Source organism: Amblyomma mixtum, chromosome 2 (genome assembly GCF_055824585.1).
Source record: "Amblyomma mixtum isolate Tamu chromosome 2, ASM5582458v1, whole genome shotgun sequence".
NCBI classification, from domain to species: domain Eukaryota; kingdom Metazoa; phylum Arthropoda; class Arachnida; order Ixodida; family Ixodidae; genus Amblyomma; species Amblyomma mixtum.
The window spans coordinates 106,943,920-106,968,082 of NC_143013.1; the positions used below are offsets into that span (position 1 = coordinate 106,943,920).

The 24,163-nt window shown below is 47.8% G+C and overlaps 2 protein-coding genes across 3 annotated transcripts in view; one reads left to right on the forward strand and one right to left on the reverse strand.

The window, feature by feature from the left end:
• Gint3 (GDI interacting protein 3) overlaps window positions 1–3,706 on the reverse strand; it is a 21,593-nt gene extending 17,887 nt beyond the window's left edge. Inside the window, exon 1 of one of the 2 annotated variants that reach the window (XM_089572339.1) lies at window positions 3,286–3,706. The gene's annotated coding sequence lies outside the window, so the exon portion shown is untranslated. Of the gene's footprint in view, window positions 1–2,644; window positions 2,884–3,285 lie in introns of those variants that run through there. The other variant, XM_089572340.1, reaches the window with a different exon arrangement.
• On the forward strand, window positions 3,287–23,031 carry Mon1 (vacuolar fusion protein MON1 homolog). Its single transcript, XM_089572338.1, has 7 exons — window positions 3,287–4,188; window positions 8,603–8,884; window positions 11,073–11,432; window positions 14,712–14,887; window positions 15,596–15,716; window positions 17,510–17,785; window positions 19,539–23,031. Exons 1-7 carry the CDS (start codon window positions 3,910–3,912, stop codon window positions 19,677–19,679), a joined length of 1,635 nt encoding a protein of 544 aa, XP_089428464.1. The 5' UTR covers window positions 3,287–3,909; the 3' UTR covers window positions 19,680–23,031.
• Window positions 23,032–24,163: the final 1,132 nt, after the last annotated feature.

The following is a 24,163-nucleotide window of genomic DNA, read 5'->3' on the forward strand; positions in this document are numbered from 1 at the left end:
CAGTAAACCCGTATTAATTGCTGATATTTTTCCCAAGCACAGTTCAAATTAACCATTCCGTTTCAATACTGTTTTGGCATTTTCCTGTTGATCCCACTGATGAACAGCTCAGACTTGAAAGGACGAGCGTGAAAAGGCCCTCACAGTTATGATCATGAAAAAGTGCACAGGCAAGATGGCCTACCTAAAGAAACCCTTCATCTCTCACAAAATACTAACTGGTATGTCCTACTACTACACTCTGCAACTAAGCATGAGGTCATAAATAAGATCACAACTCTTACAGCTACATTTCAACAGCGGCAAAATGCAAGAACGCTTGCCTATTGCGATTTCATTATGTTGCGTTTTTTTTTTATTGAGCAAATTTGCCCTTGAACATAAATGAAAGAAAAGTACACGCTCATTTAATTAACATTTTCTGGCAGCATTTTTTGATTGCACCGAAAACAAATACTTTTGCATCTAAATACTAGTACATTCAGGCCTCAAGAAATATAATTTGTTACCTTTCCAGAGCAAAATGGAAGTGGTTATTTTTATACGCGCACATGAAAAATATCGTACCGAGTGTCATAACCGGCTGAAATAGCAACTTCAAAATGCCAGGACATGTCAAGTAAACACCCAAAGGATTGTGCAATCAATTTCTGTCTCGAAGACGTAAACTATACTTCAAATTGCACACACAAAAAAGTTATTTCTAGTAGCAGAATCTGTCTGTATAAAAATGGCGAACGACGTGCTACTGCGCTCACTGTTTCGCAAAATATTTACCGCATTCGCTATACGGCATAGAAAGCCATCTAATTTGCTACATGAAGGATGTTAGATACACCTGAAACAAGGAAATCACTGATAGGTGTAGCACACTCTCAAAAAAAGCTGAGTTCGCTTAATACTTGACTGTGCACAGAGCACCTAAAAGTGACCATGAAATGGTATTTACTGATGCCAAGAGAAGCGCATGAGCGATCGGCATTTCATTACCCGTCACGACACCACAAAAATTTTTAAGCTAGCTTCATTACCATCGAAGATATAGATTAAAAATGATTCTCTTCCTATTTCCCCCCTCCCCACCCCTGGAAATCGTACATGGAGACGCACCAGTAAAAAAAAGATAAAGAAAATGGGTTGGAACTGCAACCCTCCGCTGCCCATTTAGCCCCATTCTACCCAGACCACCTGGGCACACTCAATGAAAAGGCTTGCCCAGATTTCCCACTGACGTCACCAGGGTAGGGGCAGCTGAGAACGTGCGGTGAGGTGTCGCCCTGATCGGTTGCGAGCAGCAATTTTTAAAAATTATGTGTAAATTACAGGGTCCACACAGAGCATTTAAATTTGACTCGAATGCTCACAAGGACCACCGGTACAGATTTCTTCCATTAGAATACGACCATCAAAATAATTTCAGGGTCCCTTCAAAGGGTCAACGTCTCAAAGCTGCATACAGGATATGATGGTTTGGTTTATGGGGTTTAACGTGCCAAAGCGATTCAGGCTATGAGAGACGCCAAAGTGAAGGGCTCCGAAAATTTCGACCACCCGGGGTTCTTAAATGTGCACTGACATTGCATACAGGATATGACGAACACCACAGTGGAGGCCTCCGAACCTAATTCTGACCACCTGGGGTTCTTTAACACGCACTGACATCACAGAGCGAACAGCTATCTTTTGATTTTGCCCCACTGAAATGCAGCCACAGCAGCTCTGATTGATCCCGCACCCTTAGGCTCAGCAGCCAAGTCAAGCTTACTAGAAGCAACCATGGTGGCTGCACTGCTATCTTGGTGCACAATAATAAACCCCAGGCAGTTAAAATTAATCCAAAACCCTACACTCAGAGTGCCTTGGAGCTTCCAGAGCTCCTCCCTTGGCCAGGTCACATAAACGTCTATTAGATATGCAGATTGAGCTATGGAAAGAAAAGTAATAGGTGCAACACTAAAAGACAGGGAGAGAGAAGAATGGACCATGGAGCAAATGCAAGTTAATGACATCCTAGTCGAAATCAAGAAAAAGAAAGGGGCATGGACAGGGCACGTAGTGCAATGGCAAGGGTAACGGACTAGATTCCTAGAGAGGGCAAGAACAGCAGGGGGCAGCAGGAAGTCGGGTGCATGGGTGAGATTAGGAAGTTTGTGGGGATAAGATGGCTGCAGTCGGCACAAGACAGGGTTAATTGGAGAGATATGGGAGAGGCCTTTATCTTGCAACAAATGTAATCAGGTTGATGATTTTGGTAACAAACTATTTCTCTTTTTGTTCTGGTAAAACATCGTGAACATGAATAGCATAGGAAGAGGTGTCATTAGCCCTGCCACTAGAATAGAAGTGCATAGTAGAGTTGGCACAAAATGAAGGCAATGACAAAATTTCATCACGCGTACATACCACTAGCTCAACTTGCCATTCTTTTGTAAAACAGAAGTGCCGCAAGAACATGCACTGTGCAAAAGGCGAAGATTGAAAAGGCATTTAACTTGCAACCACGTTCATTCCACTATTCCATCAGAGAGATCGCAGACTTGCCCAATCAAACAAGGTGCATGCAATTTTATGGATCTTAACCTTGCGATTAGAACTAAGCATACTGCAAAGTCATGCTGACACAGCGTTTAAATGAGCAAGTTACCGTGGTCGTAAACGGATCACGACGGCCGAAACCTCACAGGGAGCGCCGCTTATCCACCTCACGACGTTCTGTGATGTAATAACACCGCTCGCGCCTCGGCTAAACGTCTGGGCACGCGGCGCGTCGAGGCCCAATAATCTCCAGGCGGGGGAAACCACCAATGACGCCTCGGGCGGAAACCGAACACACGATCTCCCGTACAAAACGTGTCCTCGGGTCACGCAGCTTTGTCCGACGACGCACCGCCGGTCGGGCGTCGATAAAAGCGACACACGCGCACGTTCCTCCGCCGATGGTACCAAAAACAAACCCGCGGCCCCGCCCACCCCCCAAAACACGGCGCGCCCGGCCGCTTTGAACCAGCTTCGCGGGCGCGACTAAAACTCGACCGCAAGCCTGGACCCGTCACCTGTCGCTCCTCAGCCACAATAGACGACCCTTATTGTTTCCAAGCACAAAAGGCAGCGCAGCAGTTGGGCCGCGTCGTCGTAGCATGGTAAACGGGCACGGTCGATCGCGTACGCCGTGCCGGGAGCGCCAGGGGTGTCTCATCGCATCGCTGAACAATCGCGACCGCATGTCGAATCGCAGCACGCGTCACGACCGCTGCAATTCACCACACCGCAATCATTGAGACTCACCGACGTTCAGAAATTGGTCGGCGATCCGATCGCCCCGCAAGTGCCACACGCAGAGGATGAGCGCGACGTTGATGGAGAGGATGACTAGCAGGATCTTGGCGATTAACCTCTCGAAGTCGTCGCTGCCCAGGCACCACGTCTCGAGCTGCTCGTAGACTTCAACCAGCGGTCCCGTGAACAGACTGGCCTGCGTCCAGAAAGGCGGCGGCGGCGATACGCTCGCTTCTTCTTTCTGGCTACCGGAGAACCAAAACATTTACGGAACTTTGGCGGCAGCGTCGAGACAGGCACCTTGCACACGAGGAAACGCACATGGGCGAAACCGCGCTTCCCCTCCGCAGCTGCTGCTGGCGACCTTAGGAAACCAGCCGCCAGCTGCTGAATGCGGCGCCCATTGCCGCAATGTATGGGCATCGCGATAATCCAATAATTAGGCGCGAAACCGCTCAACCGCGACGGCACAACGAACGTCGCAGGAGCCTGGTAATATACGGGCAATTTATTTTACCCTCCGCCTTTGACTTATAAAGTCGTGAGGCGACTTACGAATTGTTACAGAATTTCTTTATTAGCAGAGCGCGGCGCTGCTCGAGTTCGCTGCGTGACTGCGCTGCCGGCGTCGTCATGGCGTCAACCAAGACCGACGGCAGGAACGGCGAGCGACAGATTGATCCCTCGACGACGGGCGATGCTAAGCTGTCAGATGATGAAGGCGACATTCCAAAAGACTTCGAGCCCGGCGCGTCCAAGGACCCCATCATACTGTCGGTGGACTCATCGTCGGACTTGGAGAACCAAGCGTACGCTCAGGGTGACGGTGGGATGTCTCCGCGGTCGCGCTCCAAGAGCACCATCAACGAAATCGAAAGGTCCGCCTCGGAGGACGACGTTCCTTCGGCTCAGGTGCGCTACGACGTTTGTCAGTGACTGCCTCCGCATCCCACTTGTGGTGCGGTTGGTTGCCTGTTTTGTGTGGTGCCTTCAATGCCCAAGTTAAACTTTAGCGACCAGTTCGTGACAGCTATTGCTACTCGTCGTGCGTTTGTTTCCTCGATGTATCTATCTATGTCTGTGACAAGCACATCTGGCCGAGCGAGAGGAAAAAAGGGAAAGCAGATTAGTGCTTTAGGAGCTATTTTCGTTCTGCATTCACTCTCATTTTAAGTAAGAAACTCTTGTAACTTGCGCACTGCTGAGCGGTTAATCCGGAAACGATCTCATCTCGGATCTTGCAATTTATACCTGCTGTGCCGAGAAACATAGTTTCTTAAACGGGCATTTTTTTTTATGTTCAGTTTCTGCTTTACATTTATGCACAGCTTCAGGCCAGAGTGTGATAGAAATGGATCCTTTATTGTTACATACCACTGCTGCAAAAAAAGGTTCCGCAGGTGTAGGACGGGTTCGTCTGGAAAATGGTGGTGCGCACTCCATCTCGGTTTCATTGCCGCCTTTCCCAAGTCTCAATGTGCTGTCTCTTATATGAAAGGGGGGGGGGGGGGGGGGGGGGGCACTCTTTAGTGATAACTGGCGATAGTCTGGTAGTGTACCTGGTCGGTTACTCTAGGTGAGGGTGAAAAAGATAAGTGATGCACATGCACACAAAATGTGCACGTACACATGCACGATTTTCACGGGGTGTGTATAACAAGAGAGGGCTTTCATACCACATTATTCAAAGTTATGTTACGTCAGAGACCAAGTACATATGCCAGGCGGAAGGTGATGATAATGATGATCTTTTATGGCATAAGGGCAGCTTTAGCCAAAGAGCACCATGGCACACGGTAATTTTCATTACACAAGGTGGGGTCAACGACCCGTTTCCCATGCATTTCATCCCAGATAACCTAAACACCAGGCCAGAGGAAAGCTTGTACACATTCTGTCGCTGGTGGGTACCTGACACTGCTGGGGATCATCAAACCCCTCACCTCCCCGATACGAGGCAGATGCTCAAACCGCCAGGCCACCGCTGTGGTTTGCCAGGCGGAGGATACAGTCTTGTTGCATCTAATGCATTTTTTCACTGCACTTCAGGATGCTGTACAATTACTGGAGCCTCAGATTCAGACGTTGAGCACAGTAGATTTCTAGGAAATCTGATTTTGTGGCGGACGTTGTTAGTGCGAATTGAAGCAAATCCGATGAAGGCAAGTACAGTCATGACCGTGGTTACGCCGCTTGTGGAAGCCACAGTGAGGGTTGTTGTGGTGTAGGGGACCATATTGGTGGTCTGAGTCACACCACTGAGTGCTGCGAGCTCCAGGCTACAGCAGCCGCTAGTCTCGGTCCATTACTTCAAGAAAAAGGCATGGGGATCACCTCAGATGTACTATTTCGTGCCGTTTTCACTGTGCCGTCAGTGTGGTCATTCCCGCAGTGCCACAATGAGTATGTAGTTGCTGCAGTGCAACGCTGTGGTGTAGACCACAGGCTGCAGTGTGAAGGCTGATAATATTGTCGTGGGACAAAGGCAGAGAGGCTGTGTGCACAACCAGCGTTCTAGCTCAAAAAGCATGTGAGTCCATATCTTCCTTGTTTTCAGGTGCCACCAGGGGCACCAGGGTGTGTTGTTCCCCTCCCTCCTGAAAAAAGGAAAAAAAAAAGGAAAGCATTTTGGGCTTCATGCTAACTGTTGAGAGTAGAAGGAGGGAAGAAAGGGACAATAGGTAGAAGCACTTTCTGTTGCTGCATGAAGTGAGGTTTCATACGAAGTACACACGTTACCTCAGGCTGAGGTTGGTGGTGTTGACCCACCACAGCGTCGTCAGGAATGACTTAATAAGTCACATCCGTAAAGCAGCGCAACTTCTTGCATGGTCCAGAGTAGTGGCTTAGTAGTTTTTCTGACAAGCCTGGGCAGTGGACAGGAGTCCAGACTTGGCCACTGGGCTGTTATTCACAGTGTTGGTGTTGTAGGTTAAAGTGGCGTGCATCCGTTCCTTGTTGTCGCCTGATGTGCATACGAGCAAGTTGGCGGGCTTCCTTGGTGTATTGGGTAAATTCCTCGGCGTGTGGTGTTCCTGGTTCTCCATTGGGCACGGAAACATGACATCCAACATTGTTTGCACATTGCACCCATAGACGAGGCCAAGCAGCGTAAAGCGATGCCGTTACACTCAAATGTTATGTATCGGAGGGTCTTATTCCAAGTCTTGCGCTGTACGCCTGTGTGCGCTGTGAGCATGTCTACTGTGGTCTTGTTGAGTCATTCCTCGGGTCCACTTGCAGCCTGAGAGACAGTGATGATAACTCATGCTATATGTGTTTGCTTCAGGATACGGGCAAAATCTGCTCATAGCAGCAGTCAGTTCTCAAGCAGCAGCTAATGTTCTGTGGGTGAGTGTTACGACATTGTGGTGTGCATGGATAATATCAACATGCTGACTGGAGATGAAGCGGGCATGACGGAGTCATCTGTGTAGATGTGACAGTGCTCACTGTGGCATCACACAATGTATGCTGCATCTTCTGGCTTGTTTGGTTGTATGAAGGAACTGAACAAATGGCGACAGGGCGGTAGCTATTGAGCACCCATGTTGCTTTTGCGGATGTTAAGGCATGAAGTTTACCACCACACTGTTCGTTTAGTGTAGGGGGCGTCACATTTAGTTTTCAATTTAAACTCTGCTTGTGATGGTGACTGAGACCCGTCTCGGTGCAGTTATTTTTTGCATGCCTTTTGAGCAGTCCAGCTTCCAGCAATAATTCTAACATGAAATTTATTTACTTTGCTTTAGTTTTGCATTGCTTTCCTTTGTGGGATTTGACGTCCCAAAGTGACTCAGGCTATGAGGGACGCCGTAGTGAAGGGATCCGGTAATTTAAACCAAATGGGTTTCTTTAACGTGCACTGACATCACACAGTACATGGGCCTCTAGAATTTTGCCCTCATCGAGGTGTGACTGCCGCAACTGTTATTGAACCAGCGTCTTCCGGGTCAGCAGCCCAGCACCATAACCGCTGAGCTACCGCGGTGGCCTGAAATTTATTTAGTTTAGTCTGCAGAGGTGTGTGTGCTTTCTATCCATTTTATGAAGGCCTTCAGCTGGTTCACTGGTTCAGAGTCCACTTTTGTCATCCACTGTGCTGTTCTGTGCTGCTACTCTAGTGACAGTGCAAATGCCGTGACGCTTAGCAGAGGCTTCTCGCATTGCGAACTGTGCAGCTTTCTGCTGTTTAGCATCACTGAAAATTGAGCAAGTTGCTATGCTGCTGCCATCTTGTAGAAAGAAGTTCGAAAGAAAGACTCGGGTCGGAAAAAAACCACTACACAGGTTGTGATTGACAACTGAAGGGTTTATTTTAACCACATGGTTAATACAGTATTGTGCGTTTTTATCATGAATATTTTCAAAATTTTCCTGCCTCAACCGCTGGCTCGTTTACAGTGAAACTGCACACAGAGCTTGCGTATTATGGTAACTTTTGTATCGTAGGAAGTTTTACAACGGTACTTACTTAATTGAGCCGTGCATGATGCGAAATCGTAATCGTCTGCTTAGAGATCGGTGAGCCAAAACCCGCAAACGAAGTTTTTTTTTCACTGAAGGGCGACAGTGGTGCCATCTGTTTCCTGCAGTGGAAAGCGTCACGACAAGGCTCCGAGGTGAGGGTTGCACGAATGGTAAAGGCTCGTTAAATCAGTTATTATGATATTTTTTTTCTGCTCAGTTATCCGAAAATGTTGGAAGCGCTACAGTTGAAATGGACGCCAATTCCGGAACAGCATATTCAAAGGGTCCACACATCTTGCAACGCTCGCCTCGGCGCCTTGTTGTGACGCTTTCCACTGCAGGAAGCAGATAGCGCCACTGTCGCCCTTCAGCGAAAAAACTGCGTTTGCGGGTTTTGGCTCACCGATCTTAACGCAGATGATTACGTTCTCACATCATGCGCGGCTCAGATAAGTAAGTACCGTTGTAAAACTTCCTCCGATACAAAAGTTACCATAATACGCAAGCTCTGTGTGCAGTTTCACCGCAAACGAGCTAGCGGTGGAGGTGGGAAAATTTTTGAAAATATTCACGATAAAAACACACAATACTGTATATCCCATTACGGTACTTGTGCGCTGGTCTTATGACTGTTGGTCTGTACAAGGGTTTTGTTAGCATTTGTAATAATCTCTCTTATTCATTCATGTCTTTCCAGATCCTGCGGAGAACATTTTGAAGTGTTGATGAAACGATGACTTATTCTGTGTCCACATAGCCAGTCCTGAAAAGTGCATTGCTTTTACGCTGCTATTGACACTGACACCAGTTACAACCTGGTCATAACCTGCATGCCCGCTGGCCGTGCTGTGCCCAGGGACGTCCCTCTTCATCAGAGGCCTCTGAGCCTGGCGGGGACGTGCCGTCATCTGACGACGTGGCCGAGGCCAAGAGTGCGGCCGACCTGCTAGGGCCCGAGCTGGGTTCGCTCGCTGACGACTGGGACAACCATGCGTGGCGGCAGAAGGACAAGCATGTGTTTGTGCTGAGTGATGCCGGGAAGCCCATCTACTGTCGCCATGGCAGCGAGGAGCAGCTGGCAGCTCTGGCGGGCGTCATGCAGGCTCTTGTCTCCTGCATCGGCCTCTCTGGGGACCAGGTTGGGCCACATTTCAGTGGTGGTTTCGAAATCACAGTTGTGGCACTGCAAGCGTTGTTGAAGTGCATTAGTGACATGCAATGGTTTGGTTTGGTTTATTAGGGTTTAACGTCCCAAAGCGACTCAGGCTATGAGGGACGCCATAGTGAAGGGCTCTGGAAATTTTGACCACCTGAGGTTCTTTAACGTGCACTGACATCGCACAGTACACGGGCCTCTAGAATTTCGCCTCCATCGAAATTCGGCCACCGCGGCCGAGATCGTACCAGCATCTTTCGGGTCAGCAGCCGAGCGCCGTAACCACTGAGCCACCACGGCGGGTGGACATGCAATGGATAACTGCTCAAAACATCATAAAAAGATAACGTGAAGGATGAAAGCAAATATGGTGTAAGTGCTAAAGTTTAGGTGTCCAAACAGCCATTAGTCTTCTCGAGGTGCAGCTCGAAGACTATAAGGTGGCCTACGAGCGATGTCCCGAAAGAGTGGTTTCAAGATGCTCAACAGGAGCGGAGGAACTAAGTGCAGTACAACATTTTGTTTTTGCGCTTCCTTACACTTGAATTCTTGCCACCATTCTCTCTCTTCTTTTGCCTTTGAGGGGGGGGGGGGGGGGGGGAGCCAGGCTGGGGCCGACATTTTTGTTTTCGGGAACCCAGCTCACTGTCTTGAGCACGGGTCAGTGCGAATACGGACCCCCTAAATGCCAGCTGTACTGATGTGTTCGGATGACATGGTGCACCTTGAAACAGAAAGGGAACATTTCCTTCATGCAGCTTTGGCGTGCATTGCATGCCACATACTACCCTGCACTCTGTCTGAGACGTTCATAGCAATGCAGTCTGCCTGCTGCATGTGGTAACTTGCCAAAGTTGCTGTCATGTTTATTTATTTATTTATTTATTTGATACTGTGAGTCCCATCAGGGACTGTGAGTGGAAGGGTTCTGAATAATACATACAACAAATCAGTAAATAGGGTGTGTTGCACACATTGATAAGTATAACAACTTAAACACTCGGTTGTGGACCGGAAAGACGCGGGTTCGATTCTGACCGCGGCTGCCGAATTTCGATGGAGGCGAAATTCGAGAGGCCTGTGTACTGTGCAATGTCGGTACACGTTGAAGAACCCCAGGTGGTCGAAATTTCCAGGCCCTTCACTACGGCGTCTCTCATAGCCTGAGTCGCTTTGGGACGTTAAAACCCCATAAACTAAATCAAACTTCTAGTGCTGCATTGTGACAGCAGCATTGAGCTCTGCCTTTTCATGGTATCTGAGGTAGCGTGAAATGGGACAAGGGACAGAGAAAGCCGTCTATCTCCCTGTCCTAAAGAGAGCTGGCCTTCTTAAATAATCGCTGATTTGTTTATCCGTTGTTCCTTGTTCACCTGATTTTCATTATTTTTTTGGGGTGCATGTGCCTGTCCGCCTCACGGTTCACGTTTGTCTTGGTCGCTTAGGTTTCTGTCAGTCGGAAGTTAGCGCCTGTGTTATGTGCGTCTTTCTCTGTCCCTTGTCTTGTTTTGTGCTACCTCACATACCATAGTAGTAGTAGTAGAAGACCTTTATTCGGCCATAACTTACAGGCCGAGCATGTCAACTGCCTGGGCGACCAGAAGTCGCTGTTCTTGCTCCCCTTCAGCGCCAAGCCAGTCGAGCTAGATGATGATGGATAGAGAAGGTGGGGGGTAGGAACCCGACTGCTGAGCAGCCGGGCAATAGAAGAGGCAATGGGCCAGGCCCGCATAGATGCAGGGGCAGTTGGGACAGGAAGGGTCTGATCGATAGCGATAGAGAAAGAGCCGAGACGGGGTGACATTCATTTGGATGTGCCGAAGAAGGCGAGCCTCCGGCACCGTGAGCGATGGATGAGGGGGAGGGTAAAGGCGTTTGTCGAGGCGGAGCTCGAGGTAGACGTTATTTTATGGTGCGGTGAAGGGTGAGTCTCCCACCGTCCTCCGAGGGCTTGGGCCAGGGGATCACCGGTGCACCATGAACCACAGTTGCCGACTCGCCCAAGTTTCTACCCTTGTGAACTCTCCCTTTTGCTTTGAACAGAGAGGCTGTGTCTTGTGCGAGTGGTGCTCTTGGCCAATGATTTGTGGTCATGGATTGCGTTAGTGCGGTCCTGTTCTGGAACACGCTGGGGCTAACTGTGTGGCGCCCCCTGGTGCCCCCCCCCCAGGTACGGTACGTGAGGGCGGGCCGCCTGCGGCTAGCGTTCCTGCTGCGGCTGCCCCTGATCCTGGTGGCGGCCACCAGCCTGCCCCTCTCCCTGCAGCAGCTGCAGGCCCAGCTGGTGTACGTGCACGCCCAGATCCTGTCGGTGGTGACGGCCAGCCAGCTGGAGCGGGTGTTCAGCCAGCGGTGCAACTTCGACCTCCGCCGGCTGCTGGCCGGCTCGGAGCGCTTCCTGGACTCCCTGTGCGACCTGATGGACCGCGACCCCAGCTTCCTGCTGGGGGCCGTCCGGTGCCTGCCCCTGGCGCCCGCCCTGCGCGACAACATCACCCAGGCCATGCTCAAGCACTGCGCCAAGCACAAGGCAAGGGGGGGATGGAGCCTTTACAAGGCGGCAGTTTTAAAAAATTCAAGGGTCACTTTGACTGTCTAAAGTGCATAGAGGCGAAAGCATTTTCCGCATCACTTTGACTGCCTCTGTGGCACTGGTGACGTCACCACTGGATGATATCACACATAATTAAGTACTAATTACGAAGTAAGGACAAATCACTAATTAATGGCTAATCAGTGATTAATAACTAAGTGCTAATTAACTGCTACTTAATGACACTTAAGCTTCCCCACTCCTCAGGGTGTTATAGTGTTGTAGGGCTGCCAGGGAGTTCTTTCTGTCCCACTGAGAAAAGGAAATGGCTCAGTAATTCTCTGTCATCTGGGTTGACACCGGAAGGGCACTGTACAGAAAGGGTGGAAGTGGGAGTGAAAGAAGAAAGAGAAAGAGGTCCTCAGAAAATTGTATTTGACGAAAGGAAATACTGAGTAACTGTCCCTCATATCTTGGTGGACATGGGCATCTGTTTGTAGAGGAAGGGAGGAAGTGGGAGTGAAAGAAGGAAGACAAAGAGGGGCTGTAGTGAAGAAAATTAAAATTGTATTTGAGGAAAGGAAATTACGCAGTAACTGTCTCACATATCTCAATGCCTGCCAGTACAGAGAGGTGTGAGGCTGTTATGTAAAAACAGCAAGGGTAGATTAATGTGTCTGAGTTCCCTGCTTTAGTGACACAAGGTTGCTTTCCAGTGTTTGTAAATGTGAAGACAGTAACATTTGAGGCATATACAAGCCAGGGTGACCCATGTGGTACACAATTCTTAAGATCTTTTACTTGTGCTCGTGTAATCGACACCTTTTTCATGTTCCTCGTGAGAAAAGAGAATGCTATTTAAGCTACAGTGCTCGTGTACTGTGAACAAGAAATGAAACACAGACAGGACGACTGAAATACCAACTGCAAGATATGACAGAAGCCAACAGCCACAGAAACCAAGGGGCACAGGGGATATTTTTTTTTTTATAATTTATTTATTTAGTTTGTGGTGTTGATCAATTTAGAATATTACAGAATATGTTATTGCTTAAAGATAATTGATTAGAAAAGCAGAAGAAAAAACAACCACATGCCGCCGGTGGGATCCGAACCCACGACCTCCGAATTACGCGTCCGGTGCTCTACCTCTGAGCTACGGCGACGGCTGTCAATTCTTCTGCTTTCGGGGGTATTTATGTTTACAAGTAACCTAATCTTGAGAGTGTTCATCAGCGCCACCCACGTTCATAAGCGGCGGACGTAGAACGTCCTGAGTTACCGCAGGTGTGACGTAGAACGTCATCGAACGGAGAGGGTGGAAGCTGCGTGAGAACCCTCTTATGCTTCCTATGGCGTCAAAGCTGCCAGAATCGAGGCCCTCGCTAAGCAATTAAGCAAACAAGGGAAGGGGAATGAGGGGCTCGTTATAAATATGACAGAAGCCAACAGCCACAGAAACCAAGGGGCACAGGGGATATTTTTTTTTTATAATTTATTTATTTAGTTTGTGGTGTTGATCAATTTAGAATATTACAGAATATGTTATTGCTTAAAGATAATTGATTAGAAAAGCAGAAGAAAAAACAACCACATGCCGCCGGTGGGATCCGAACCCACGACCTCCGAATTACGCGTCCGGTGCTCTACCTCTGAGCTACGGCGACGGCTGTCAATTCTTCTGCTTTCGGGGGTATTTATGTTTACAAGTAACCTAATCTTGAGAGTGTTCATCAGCGCCACCCACTTTCATAAGCGGCGGACGTAGAACGTCCTGAGTTACCCCCGAAATACCCCCGAAAGCAGAAGAATTGACAGCCGTCGCCGTAGCTCAGAGGTAGAGCACTGGACGCGTAATTTGGAGGTCGTGGGTTCGGATCCCACCGGCGGCATGTGGTTGTTTTTTCTTCTGCTTTTCTAATCAATTATCTTTAAGCAATAACATATTCTGTAATATTCTAAATTGATCAACACCACAAACTAAATAAATAAATTATAAAAAAAAAATATCCCCTGTGCCCCTTGGTTTCTGTGGCTGTTGGCTTCTGTCATATTTATAACGAGCCCCTCATTCCCCTTCCCTTGTTTGCTTAATTGCTTAGCGAGGGCCTCGATTCTGGCAGCCTTGACGCCATAGGAAGCATAAGAGGGTTCTCACGCAGCTTCCACCCTCTCCGTTCGATGACGTTCTACGTCACACCTGCGGTAACTCAGGACGTTCTACGTCCGCCGCTTATGAACGTGGGTGGCGCTGATGAACACTCTCAAGATTAGGTTACTTGTAAACATAAATACCCCCGAAAGCAGAAGAATTGACAGCCGTCGCCGTAGCTCAGAGGTAGAGCACCGGACGCGTAATTCGGAGGTCGTGGGTTCGGATCCCACCGGCGGCATGTGGTTGTTTTTTCTTCTGCTTTTCTAATCAATTATCTTTAAGCAATAACATATTCTGTAATATTCTAAATTGATCAACACCACAAACTAAATAAATAAATTATAAAAAAAAAATATCCCCTGTGCCCCTTGGTTTCTGTGGCTGTTGGCTTCTGTCATATTTATAACGAGCCCCTCATTCCCCTTCCCTTGTTTGCTTAATTGCTTAGCGAGGGCCTCGATTCTGGCAGCCTTGACGCCATAGGAAGCATAAGAGGGTTCTCACGCAGCTTCCACCCTCTCCGTTCGATGACGTTCTACGTCACACCTGCGGTAACTCAGGACGTTCTACGTCCGCCGCTTATGAACGTGGGTGGCGCTGATGAACACTCTCAAGATTAGGTTACTTGTAAACATAAATACCCCCGAAAGCAGAAGAATTGACAGCCGTCGCCGTAGCTCAGAGGTAGAGCACCGGACGCGTAATTCGGAGGTCGTGGGTTCGGATCCCACCGGCGGCATGTGGTTGTTTTTTCTTCTGCTTTTCTAATCAATTATCTTTAAGCAATAACATATTCTGTAATATTCTAAATTGATCAACACCACAAACTAAATAAATAAATTATAAAAAAAAAAATATCCCCTGTGCCCCTTGGTTTCTGTGGCTGTTGGCTTCTGTCATATTTATAACGAGCCCCTCATTCCCCTTCCCTTGTTTGCTTAACTGCAAGATAGGATTTTAGTTCAGGGGGCTTTATTCGTTTGTAATTGCTGTGACTGGTCTTTAAAAGTGGTAAGAAGCCCTGTTTTGTATTTCTCCTCTTTTATTTGCTGCTGTTGTGTTCGTAGCGTTGGAAATGTTTAAATTCTGCTCCTTCCTGGCTCTCTCTCCGGACTGTGCAGAAGCTGGTGTTTGGCCTGCTGGTGGCGGAGCAGCAGCTGGTGGCCCTGGTGGGCATGCGCAAGTACCAGCTCCACCACGTGGACCTGCACCTGCTGCTCAACCTGGTGCACGCCTCGGAATCATTTAAGACGGCCGAGGCGTGGACGCCCGTCTGCCTGCCCAAGTTTGACCCCAGGTGAGTCCAGTGGGCTGTGCTCTCATCACGTGCTTCTTGGCACAGAGATGGGGTTTGAGGTCGACCCTTTTTAAAGCGAAAGCTTTACTGGCCTAGTCAAGCCAAGGTCATCAGCGCCGCAATTTGACCTTCAAGTATAGGAGCAGTGGAGGTGTGGCAGTCACGTGACATATCTTCTCTTATTCCCTCCTTTATCGCTTTTTTGAAGGCGTGGTTTAGGTGTCCATCAAGATGTGAGACAGATACTAGGCCATTTCTTTTCCTCAAAAACCAATCCAAACAAAACAAGTGGTTCACAGGCGTTCATTTGTGGTTCATTAGGGTTGGCGTTCACAACATTGTAGAATCCATTGATTTTGACGAAAGGAAAGGCACACAACTGGCTCCCTGGGTCAGTGGACACCTTAATGTCGCTTTCATGTATTTGTCCTTTGTGTTCACCTGCAAAAACCTGCTTTCGCTCATTATTCTGTGCTCAGCTATTCTGAACCTCGAGTAATTTTTGGAGAAGTGTGTAGCATCTAGCTGTCCGTCTGAAGCAGTGCTTTGTGTGCCAGCATCCAGTCTCTCATCTGGACGTATGGATGGATGATAATGGCCTTACCCTTTGTATCGGGTGGCAGCTTGTGCCACCTAGCCTTTGTTATCCCATCTTTTACATTAATTTTTTTGCTTTTTCTCAATTTCGGTTGTGTTCTGTGCGCACAGTGGGTTCCTGCACGCGCACGTCTCCTACCTGGCGGAGGGGAGCCCTGCCTGCTTGCTGCTGCTGACCGTGGACCGGGACCTCTTCTTTCCCCTCCAGGAGTGCCGCCGCAAGATCGCCGAGGTGAGGACTGCTCCCGCGTCATTTCTTCTCTTGCGCTGCTGGCCCGTTACGCGCAACTCCGGTATGTGGTCCTTCGTTTCAAATCCTCATGCTGACTGCTAGATTGCTCCAGCTGGTGAATGAGTGCTGCACAGTAGTCTTCATTTATTTGTCTACCCTTAGCACCAGCATGCATTATAGTGGGGTAGGGTAGACAAAAACAATGCAGGTGACGTAAGAAGTAAAAAAAAACAAGAATGTCGCAAAAATCAACATAGCACCAGAAAACTGAGAAGTGGCCCGTCAGAACATAGAAAAAATGACGTCATTGAACAAAATAGTGGCAGTGCTTGAAGGCTACAGTGAAAGCTCGTTAATTCAAATACCATGAATTCGAATTTCTGGATAATTCGAACTGCATGACTTTGTCTGTCCACACTCCATAAGGAGTCTATGCAAAAAAAACAGCACGTTAATTTGAACCTGAATGGGTTGCGCCACCGATAATTCGAACTGCGTGCCGCAGCGTCTGAGCGGCCTGTGCATGTGGTGAACCAAGGAACACTCCTGTGAGGCTGCGCCGCCTCTTTGGAGGAGATGTGGAGAGGGCACAAATGATGCGTGCGGTCACTGGCGAAGCGCAGAGCCAGGTAAATGGGTGAGGGTGGGAATCAGACACTTCGCAGTGTCTCTGACATTCCAAATCCAAAACCATGCGGTAGTGCGGGAAATCGAGAGTTCCGCGAAATGAACGATTTGAGTCCTCGCTGCTGTTTTCTGCGCGTTTTTGTCTCTGTTTTCCAGTGCTCTTTGCATCATGTTCCGTGCGATTAGCTGCAGCCATAGTGGTCAGCTGATGCGGTGTGCCCTGGTGCAGAGATTTAGAAGCGTCATTCCTTTGTGGTAATTACCGCGACAAAATGCTTGAAGAGAAGACTGAAGCCATGCATGTAGTTGACGCTGGTATATTATTGAAACAGCATATCACCAAAAAGCACCCTCATCGGTTTGGCAGTTTGGGACTCTGTGCTGGAAAGCTGGAAAATCAGGCAACGTGCGTGCAGCTGTACTGGCAAACTCCGCTTTTCGACCTAAACGACCGCGCAGTCTACGCTACTCGCAAGAGTGAATTTGCGAGTCCCAGAGGTTGCAAAAAGGTGGCAGCTGCGGGATGGTTGCACACTGCTCGATTTTCCAGCCTTTGGACCACCCTTCGTGACTGCCTTTTCACTCCACTCAAGCTGTTCTTTTGTTCAGGCAGTACACAGGCACAGCTACTGCTGCCACTTTGTGAGGCCAGCATTGCTTGTTGCAAGCACAGCACTCTTTCTCTCTTCTTGGAAACACCTGATGTCTAGTTGTTGCATGTGATAACCTCATGTCCACATGTGGTCTGCATGTGATAACAGCATGTCCACATGCAGTCCACATGTGGTCCGCATGGGATAACCCCATGTCCACATGTGGTCCGCATGTGGTAACCGCATGTCCACATGTGGTCCGCATGTGGTAACCGCATGTCCACATGCAGTCCACATGTGGTCCGCATGGGATAACCGCATGTCCACATGTGGTCCGCATGGGATAACCACATGTCCACATGTGGTCCGCATTTCGTCCGCATATGATAACCGCATGTCCACATGCAGTCCGCATGTGGTCCACATGGGATAACCACATGTCCACATGTCGTCCGCATATGATAACCGCATGTCCATATGTCGTCCGCATGTGGTCCACATGCGATAACCACTTGTTCGCATGTGGTTTCTGGGCTCTCACCGCACCCTCTCCCGTGCTCCACTGTGGTGCAGAGCCTCCAGCGCAAGGGCTGCCTGGAGGCCCTCCGTGAGGCGGCCGTGAGTGGGGGCTACAGTGTGCGGGAGGCGGGGGTGCCGGAGCTCTACCACTTCCTCTACAAGAGCAAGAGTGGGGCCCAGCTGAGCAGCCCCCGGCTGGAGGCCCCCTATGCCAAGGACCCCGGGCGCCTGCTGGCCCAGTACCGCCTGCTGCACCACCGCATGTACCAGCCGGCCTGCCCACTCAAGATCCTCTTCTGGGCCACGGGACGCGAGACGCTCATGGGATGGGTGAGTGGTCGACAGCCCCTAGTGCTAGAATTCTCGAATGCGTTGCTTTGACAGCGACTCAAAACGCACAGCTCCAATGCCTCGCGACGTCGCGAATATGCTGCCCTCGGAGGTCTGTTACCGAGTGGCCAGACATCTATGGGTTGCGTTTTTCACGGTGTCGCGGTCAACTTTGAACGACAAAAACTAATGAGCTACTTTGCGTAGCTCGAAGAAATTTCGCACATTTGACGAAATATGCACGTGCCGCACATGTTCTAAATGCTCTAGTTTTTGGTCAATTAGACGAGAAGCAATTAAGCCTCTGAAATTCTTCATTTTCATCATATTTTTCGTCTTAGAATGCCAGTTCCAAATAGGTATCCATTGGAGCCATTGACAGCTGTGTCTGTCCTCAGGTTAACATTTCTTTTAAGTGATGCAGGAACAGCCTTCATTTCGGTGCAGTAGTTTTACCTAAACGCTACACGCAAGCAGGCAAGTTGAACGATAGTATTGCTTTACACTATGCTTCTTTTGTTCACTCTACTGGTACTAACAGTTATTGTTTCTAGCAACTCATACCGATGAACTGTAGAAACATTTATCATTCTAATGTGGGGTAAAACTTATTTCTGTATCAAAAATGGGAAAACTGTAGCTATCACTTAAACGTTGGGAATAATGATCAGTGGCCACGCAAGCATGGGACTTCTGCCTTAATTAGTGTGCTTTGGTTCTTGAGCTGTCTGTAAAGTGAGTCGCTGTATTAACGTATCATGACAAACAAAAAAGGTGTTCAGGAAAGTAAAAACCATTTTTGAATAATGGTTGCTTTTATGCCAAGTAGTGGGCAGTGAAGTGATAATTAGACAAAATCTTGAGAGCTCCTAGTGTACTACCCTAGTAGTCAGTATTTTTAAAATATACTAATAGGATGCAGCTTGAAGTGCCTAGCGGTCTGTGAGATGCACGATGGCCTCTTGTTGCGTGATGATGCATCAACATGACTGCTCATATACCATAAACCGTTGGTACATCTCTGTAGTAAGTATTCAGGCAGCTGCTGAAGGCGGCTTTTAACATAAGACGGGCTTCATTCAGACAGAGCACCCATTCATGCAATATGACAAATGGTGAGGCACTTTGACGTGCACCATGACACTGGAAAACATGAAACAAAGCCATCATTCTGGTATTTGCACTTTCGCACTGCTTTTCACTGGTGTACAACACTGAAAATGCAAGAAAGGAAATGCTGTTGTCCTTATTGGCACGACAAGATTACGGGGATCCTAATAGACACTGTGCATTTTTGCCTTGTCTCTTGTCTGGACAGTATTAATGATGCGAAAATACATGAAAAAAGTTTGGTGCCTAAAAAAATTGTGCATAATGCGCGAGTCACCCATGCTAACGGTGGTCATATTAACGGGGTGCAACTGTATTCACGCTGCTTATGTAATGTCAGTGAGTTCCGCAATGTTAATGTTAATTCGTAATGTTAATGCATAATGTTAGGGGTGATGTTCCTCAGTCCCGCAGTGTGCGCCTTAACAAGATTTCACGATACTGCATTTTAATTGCACCAGTGGTATCCAAACGTTTGCTCTTGGTGGCAGACTTTGGGTGAATGTTGAATTTTTTTTTCTGGTTTGGCGCGTGTGACTGCAGTAGAAAAGCAGTGCTTTCTGTAACCTGCCTTACAGGTCAGTGAGAAGTGACACCGCTCAGTGAACTCACAGCCCCGTGTCCCCGTCTTGTCTTGTTGCAGCACATGGCTGGCTTCGAGCTTTACGCCGCCTTTGAGCCCCTGGTGAGCAAAGACACTGCGGTGCGTGCTATGAGCAAGCTACTACACTGGATCAAGCAGGAGGAAGAGCGGCTGTTCATCATGAGCTACGCCACCCTGTGAGCACACTGAGGGCGCTGGCATCGCCAGTCCTCTCGGGGCAGCTAACCGTGTGACCGGACAGCACCCAGAGACGTGCCGCAGAGGAGCGGACCTGTCTTCCTCTCTCGTCTTGTCTAGTCACCGTCCACGTGGTCATTCCCATGTGGCACGTGCGAAGAAGCCAGTTGTCACCAGCTGGCAGGTTCTTCAGTTGAGGTTGCTGTGTACAGTGCTGGATGTGGCAGTCGAGATGCACCTCACGTCTACGTCATCGCCCCCTGGCAGGCGCATCAGCGTTACTTGTGAGATGAGACCACCTTGCACGGCGGAGACGTGTGGAGAAGCTTCGCCTTTGGCCCTTGCGGTGCAGTGGATGTGTTCCACTGGGTTGGTTGTTAGCAACAGTGCACCACGTTACTTTCGTGCAGAAAAGTGATGTGTCACAGAGACTGGAACTGGCACCTATCTTTCAATTTCGTCGCAGAGTTCTTGTTTAGCAATAGTACACCGAACACGATGGCTGTGGTATTTGCGTTGCCTCTGCAACCGTTGAAGAATCTTGTCCGCGATTGGTGCATTCTCGTGAGGCGGGGAGGCTGTGTTATGGCAGTGTTAACTTGTTTGTGACAGTGAATAGCCCAAGCTGTGTGCTCGATGCGATAACTTCGGCGTGATGGATTAGGGGTCCTAAATCGCGTGATGTGAATGCCAAGTGATGTTGCGTGTTGGAGTATTGAGTCGTGTGGCGTACCACCTTTCTGTGGCCTGGGGCACCTTGTTTCGGCATTGTCTGAGGCACTAAGCATTGCATGCCTGAGTACCACACAGTGAACATTGTGTTGTGAAAGCAGAAAGACAAAGCCTACGAGCAGCGACGTTGGCTTAGCGATGTACTTCTGTGATTCACTCAGTTTTTCTTAGCTTTGATTTTGGGTGCCTGTTCTATTAGTACAATGCCTTGTATGTTGCCTAACATAACTTTTGTAAGGCTGCAGAGGTCTATAGTATCTTGTTAAGCACTTTGGTACTACTAAACAAGCGACGGAGTGCAGATATATCTTCCTTATTTTTAGTGGGCCACAAGGATTAGGCCCGTATGAAGCCTGTGTGTGAAAGTACCTTTAGGAATTTTAAAGAACCAATGTAGCACCGCTCTAAGGGCAAAAGGCATTCATTATGAACCCGTTAACAACAAAGGGCTCTGAAGTTGCAGGCAAGCCCATCTGTTGGCCTTGAGCAACTGTAATCACCAGCTTGAATCAGGACCAGATTCTTTTCTTAGTTAGCAGGTTCTCTTCGAACAGGTGATATGGATGTGTTGCATGATCTAACAGGCACTGCTCCTCATCACTTTTTGTACAGTACACTATTGTGTATGAGTATTGTTCAGGCTACGAAGAAGTACTGTCCTCTCTGACATCACTTAGCACTACTGAAGGCAGTGAGGAGTTGCATATATGGCAGTGGTTTTAACCACGCTGCGCACGAGAACTTAACATTCCGTGGGGTCACTCGCCTATTCCAAATGCCTTTACTCTTGTGATTTAGTGTCAATATTAATAGAGGCAGCTTCTTATCTCTGTGTGGGAGCAGGAGCGTGTGAGGCGTTGAAAGTGTTTATCCACTGAGGACGTGCAGAAAGAACCGTTTGGCATGTGCTGCTCTCCGGGCAACGCTTTGCAACTTATTTCACTAAAAACCTGAAGTACTGTGTAGGAGTGTTTCTATTCTAGCCCAGTGCAACAGTTTTCGCGCATCTTCTGTTGAAGGCTAAGTTGAATTTTATTTGCCTTGTTCATTAACGCAGATTGCGAAGGTTTTTACGTAATGCAAAACTATAATGGAAGCAGCTGGATAACTACCAGTCTGTGGCCTTTTAGAGCCAGACTAATATATTACGAAGTTGGGTACTCAACAATGGGTAAACAGCTGCATAGAGAACAGCAGTGCAAATCCATTGCGCTGTTTTAATGCGTATTTGCTGCTATACTATGCACTGATATTTTAGAGATGGGATTGCGAAAGTGAACTTATTGTTGCGCCAAGGCCAATAAAATAAAAGCAATAAGTTTGAGACCTAATCTAACATGGACTGTTTCATGCAGACAGTGTTACAGCCGCGGTGAAAACTAGACGTGTGCGATAGTGGAAGACAAATTCTTAGTGACAGTATTTGTGCAGTGTTGTTATGTAGCTTATCTAGCAGGCTCGATAAGGGACGCCGATTGAGAACTTTTTTTGAAGTGCACATCAACTGTTGTATCCTGGAGTATTGCCAAGTAGTTCTAGGCAGTGGCGAAATAATTGACCTGTCTAAGCAAGCTGCAAAAATACCCCTGTCATGTGAGCTCAAAAGGGTAAGACTGAAATCTGTTTGCAGATTGGTACCCTTTTCTTTTGTTTGTGTAGTTAAAATGTCATACGTATTTTAGGCCACCCGTAAGCGCACACACACAATGTTTGCTGCCCTGTTTGGTTTGAAGTTATGTTTTCTGTTTGTCTACAGCAAGTCCTGGTGATGTGGCTGAATTTCGATTAGGAGTTCACAGTTTTTAGTGTTAATGAGATATTTTTTTTCTGTTTCTAGAGAATTATGGGATAAAAAGGGTCGCAAACAGAACTTGGTGAATTGCAAAGCAGAGTTGTGAAGTTGACCAAGGTCAACCTGTGAATTTTTTTACATGCAGTGCTTTTTTTTAGTTAGGCTTTGGTTAGCCAGTATTTTTCTTTAAAATATGCAGTTCACCTGCCATACTGAGTGGACCTAATAGTACGTGCCTGAAAAAAAAAAAATATGTGCCCTGCTTCCTGAAAAGCTTCTGAAATATTTTCTGTAAAAAGAAAAATGCCCTGCTTTCTGATTGCTGTTCTTGCTGCTTAGTTGCTCTGCATCCTGTGCATGAGCTTTTGAGTGATTAATATTGTACATACATAAAACATTCTTTCTGTTTCCTATTCCTTGTTCTTAGTTTGTGGTGGTAGTTGCGGACGAGCTCCGAGTTGATGAAGGCAGCAGTCTGTCACATGGTACAGCTTAAAAGCAGACTGCCTACAGCGCAGATCAATCAGCGAATTGAGAGTTGTATGCTGTGTGGACATTCTGTGCAAGTTCAAGATTGATTAGTCATAAATGTTGAAGTTAAGCTAGACTGATGGCAGGGATTTACCTGAGTGGTGCGAATGAATATTGTTGTGAATAGATCTCATGAACTACATTGAGTGGATCTGGTGTGCCAAAAAGTTGGGCATGTTGGAATATGTGGTGCGAGCATATTATGCGCTTTCGAAGTGCACAAATAGGTGGAAAGAAGTTGGGCGTACATGGCAGGAACATTTGCCCTGTCTCAATAAAGCGGCTGGCGAGAAACTCTGATGGGTGTTCTTTCCTTTGTCTAAGGCTTGGGATGTGAATTCAACTGTGCTTCTCAGTACACAATGCACTTGTGGAAATGTGAACTACCTGTGGCAAGTCTTGAAATGGTTTATGCGCAGATTAGACTGGCTTAAATAGCTTAGAATTACGTTAATTCGAAGCTGACCAGACCGTGTAAAAGGTATGAATGAAGTAGGATTTCCAACTAGTATCTGAAAACGAAGTAAAATTTAAACGGAAAGGTGAAAATGTTCATTTGTGTGGCTACCATTACACTCAACAAAGCTGCGGTCAATGCCATTAACTCTTTCTACAGCAGTGACTTGCTCGGACTCATTGTAGTCTCAGCATCTGAAATTTGCTCATGCCTTTTTCAGTGTGCACATAGCTCATGGTTGTGCATCTCAACGTAATACCCCTGCTACTCGGGCATTTCGAATGCCTTCCAACCGAATGTCATTCGACTTGACTGTGCTGATATATAAAGTTTTCCAATGGCATTTGGTTCAGATGACATTCGAGTCGATGGAGCTCCATGGAGGCATTCAAGATTTTGGAATGCCTTCGAAACAAGAGCACAACCCAAACTGTCTGATAGCCGTCGCCGTCGTAGTCACTTCGCCCCGCCCACACCCGCGCGTATTTCGGCTCTGTGGCTGTTAATTTCGATACCCGCTAGTACTCGCTTTTTTCTGCTGTTAGTTTAACAAATAGCTCATGTTCTGTCTAAGTGAGTGCTTGAAAATAATAGTACACCGATGAACATTTACCGCATGAGCATGAAATTTCCCCAGGAGTTCGCAGATTAGGACGACTGCACTCATACTGTTGTTTACATCGCTGCGTACGAACAGCTAGTGCTCGTTTTCATGACGTAAAACGCAATCTGCTCTTTAGTTCTATTAAATAATCTCTTCTCTTTTGTACCAGTGTTGCCTGTGCTTGTTTACAGAGTGCGAGAATCTTTGGGAAGCACCGATGCGATCATTCACCTAAGAACACTTGACAGCCAGGTTGCTGACATCAAGTGGGACTCGCGCCTCTCACTAATTGGCCCGGCTTCCTCCTATGTGACCAGACCTTTATCCAGAAGTAAGTTTGGTGACCGTTCGCGTTAACTCAAACGACTTAA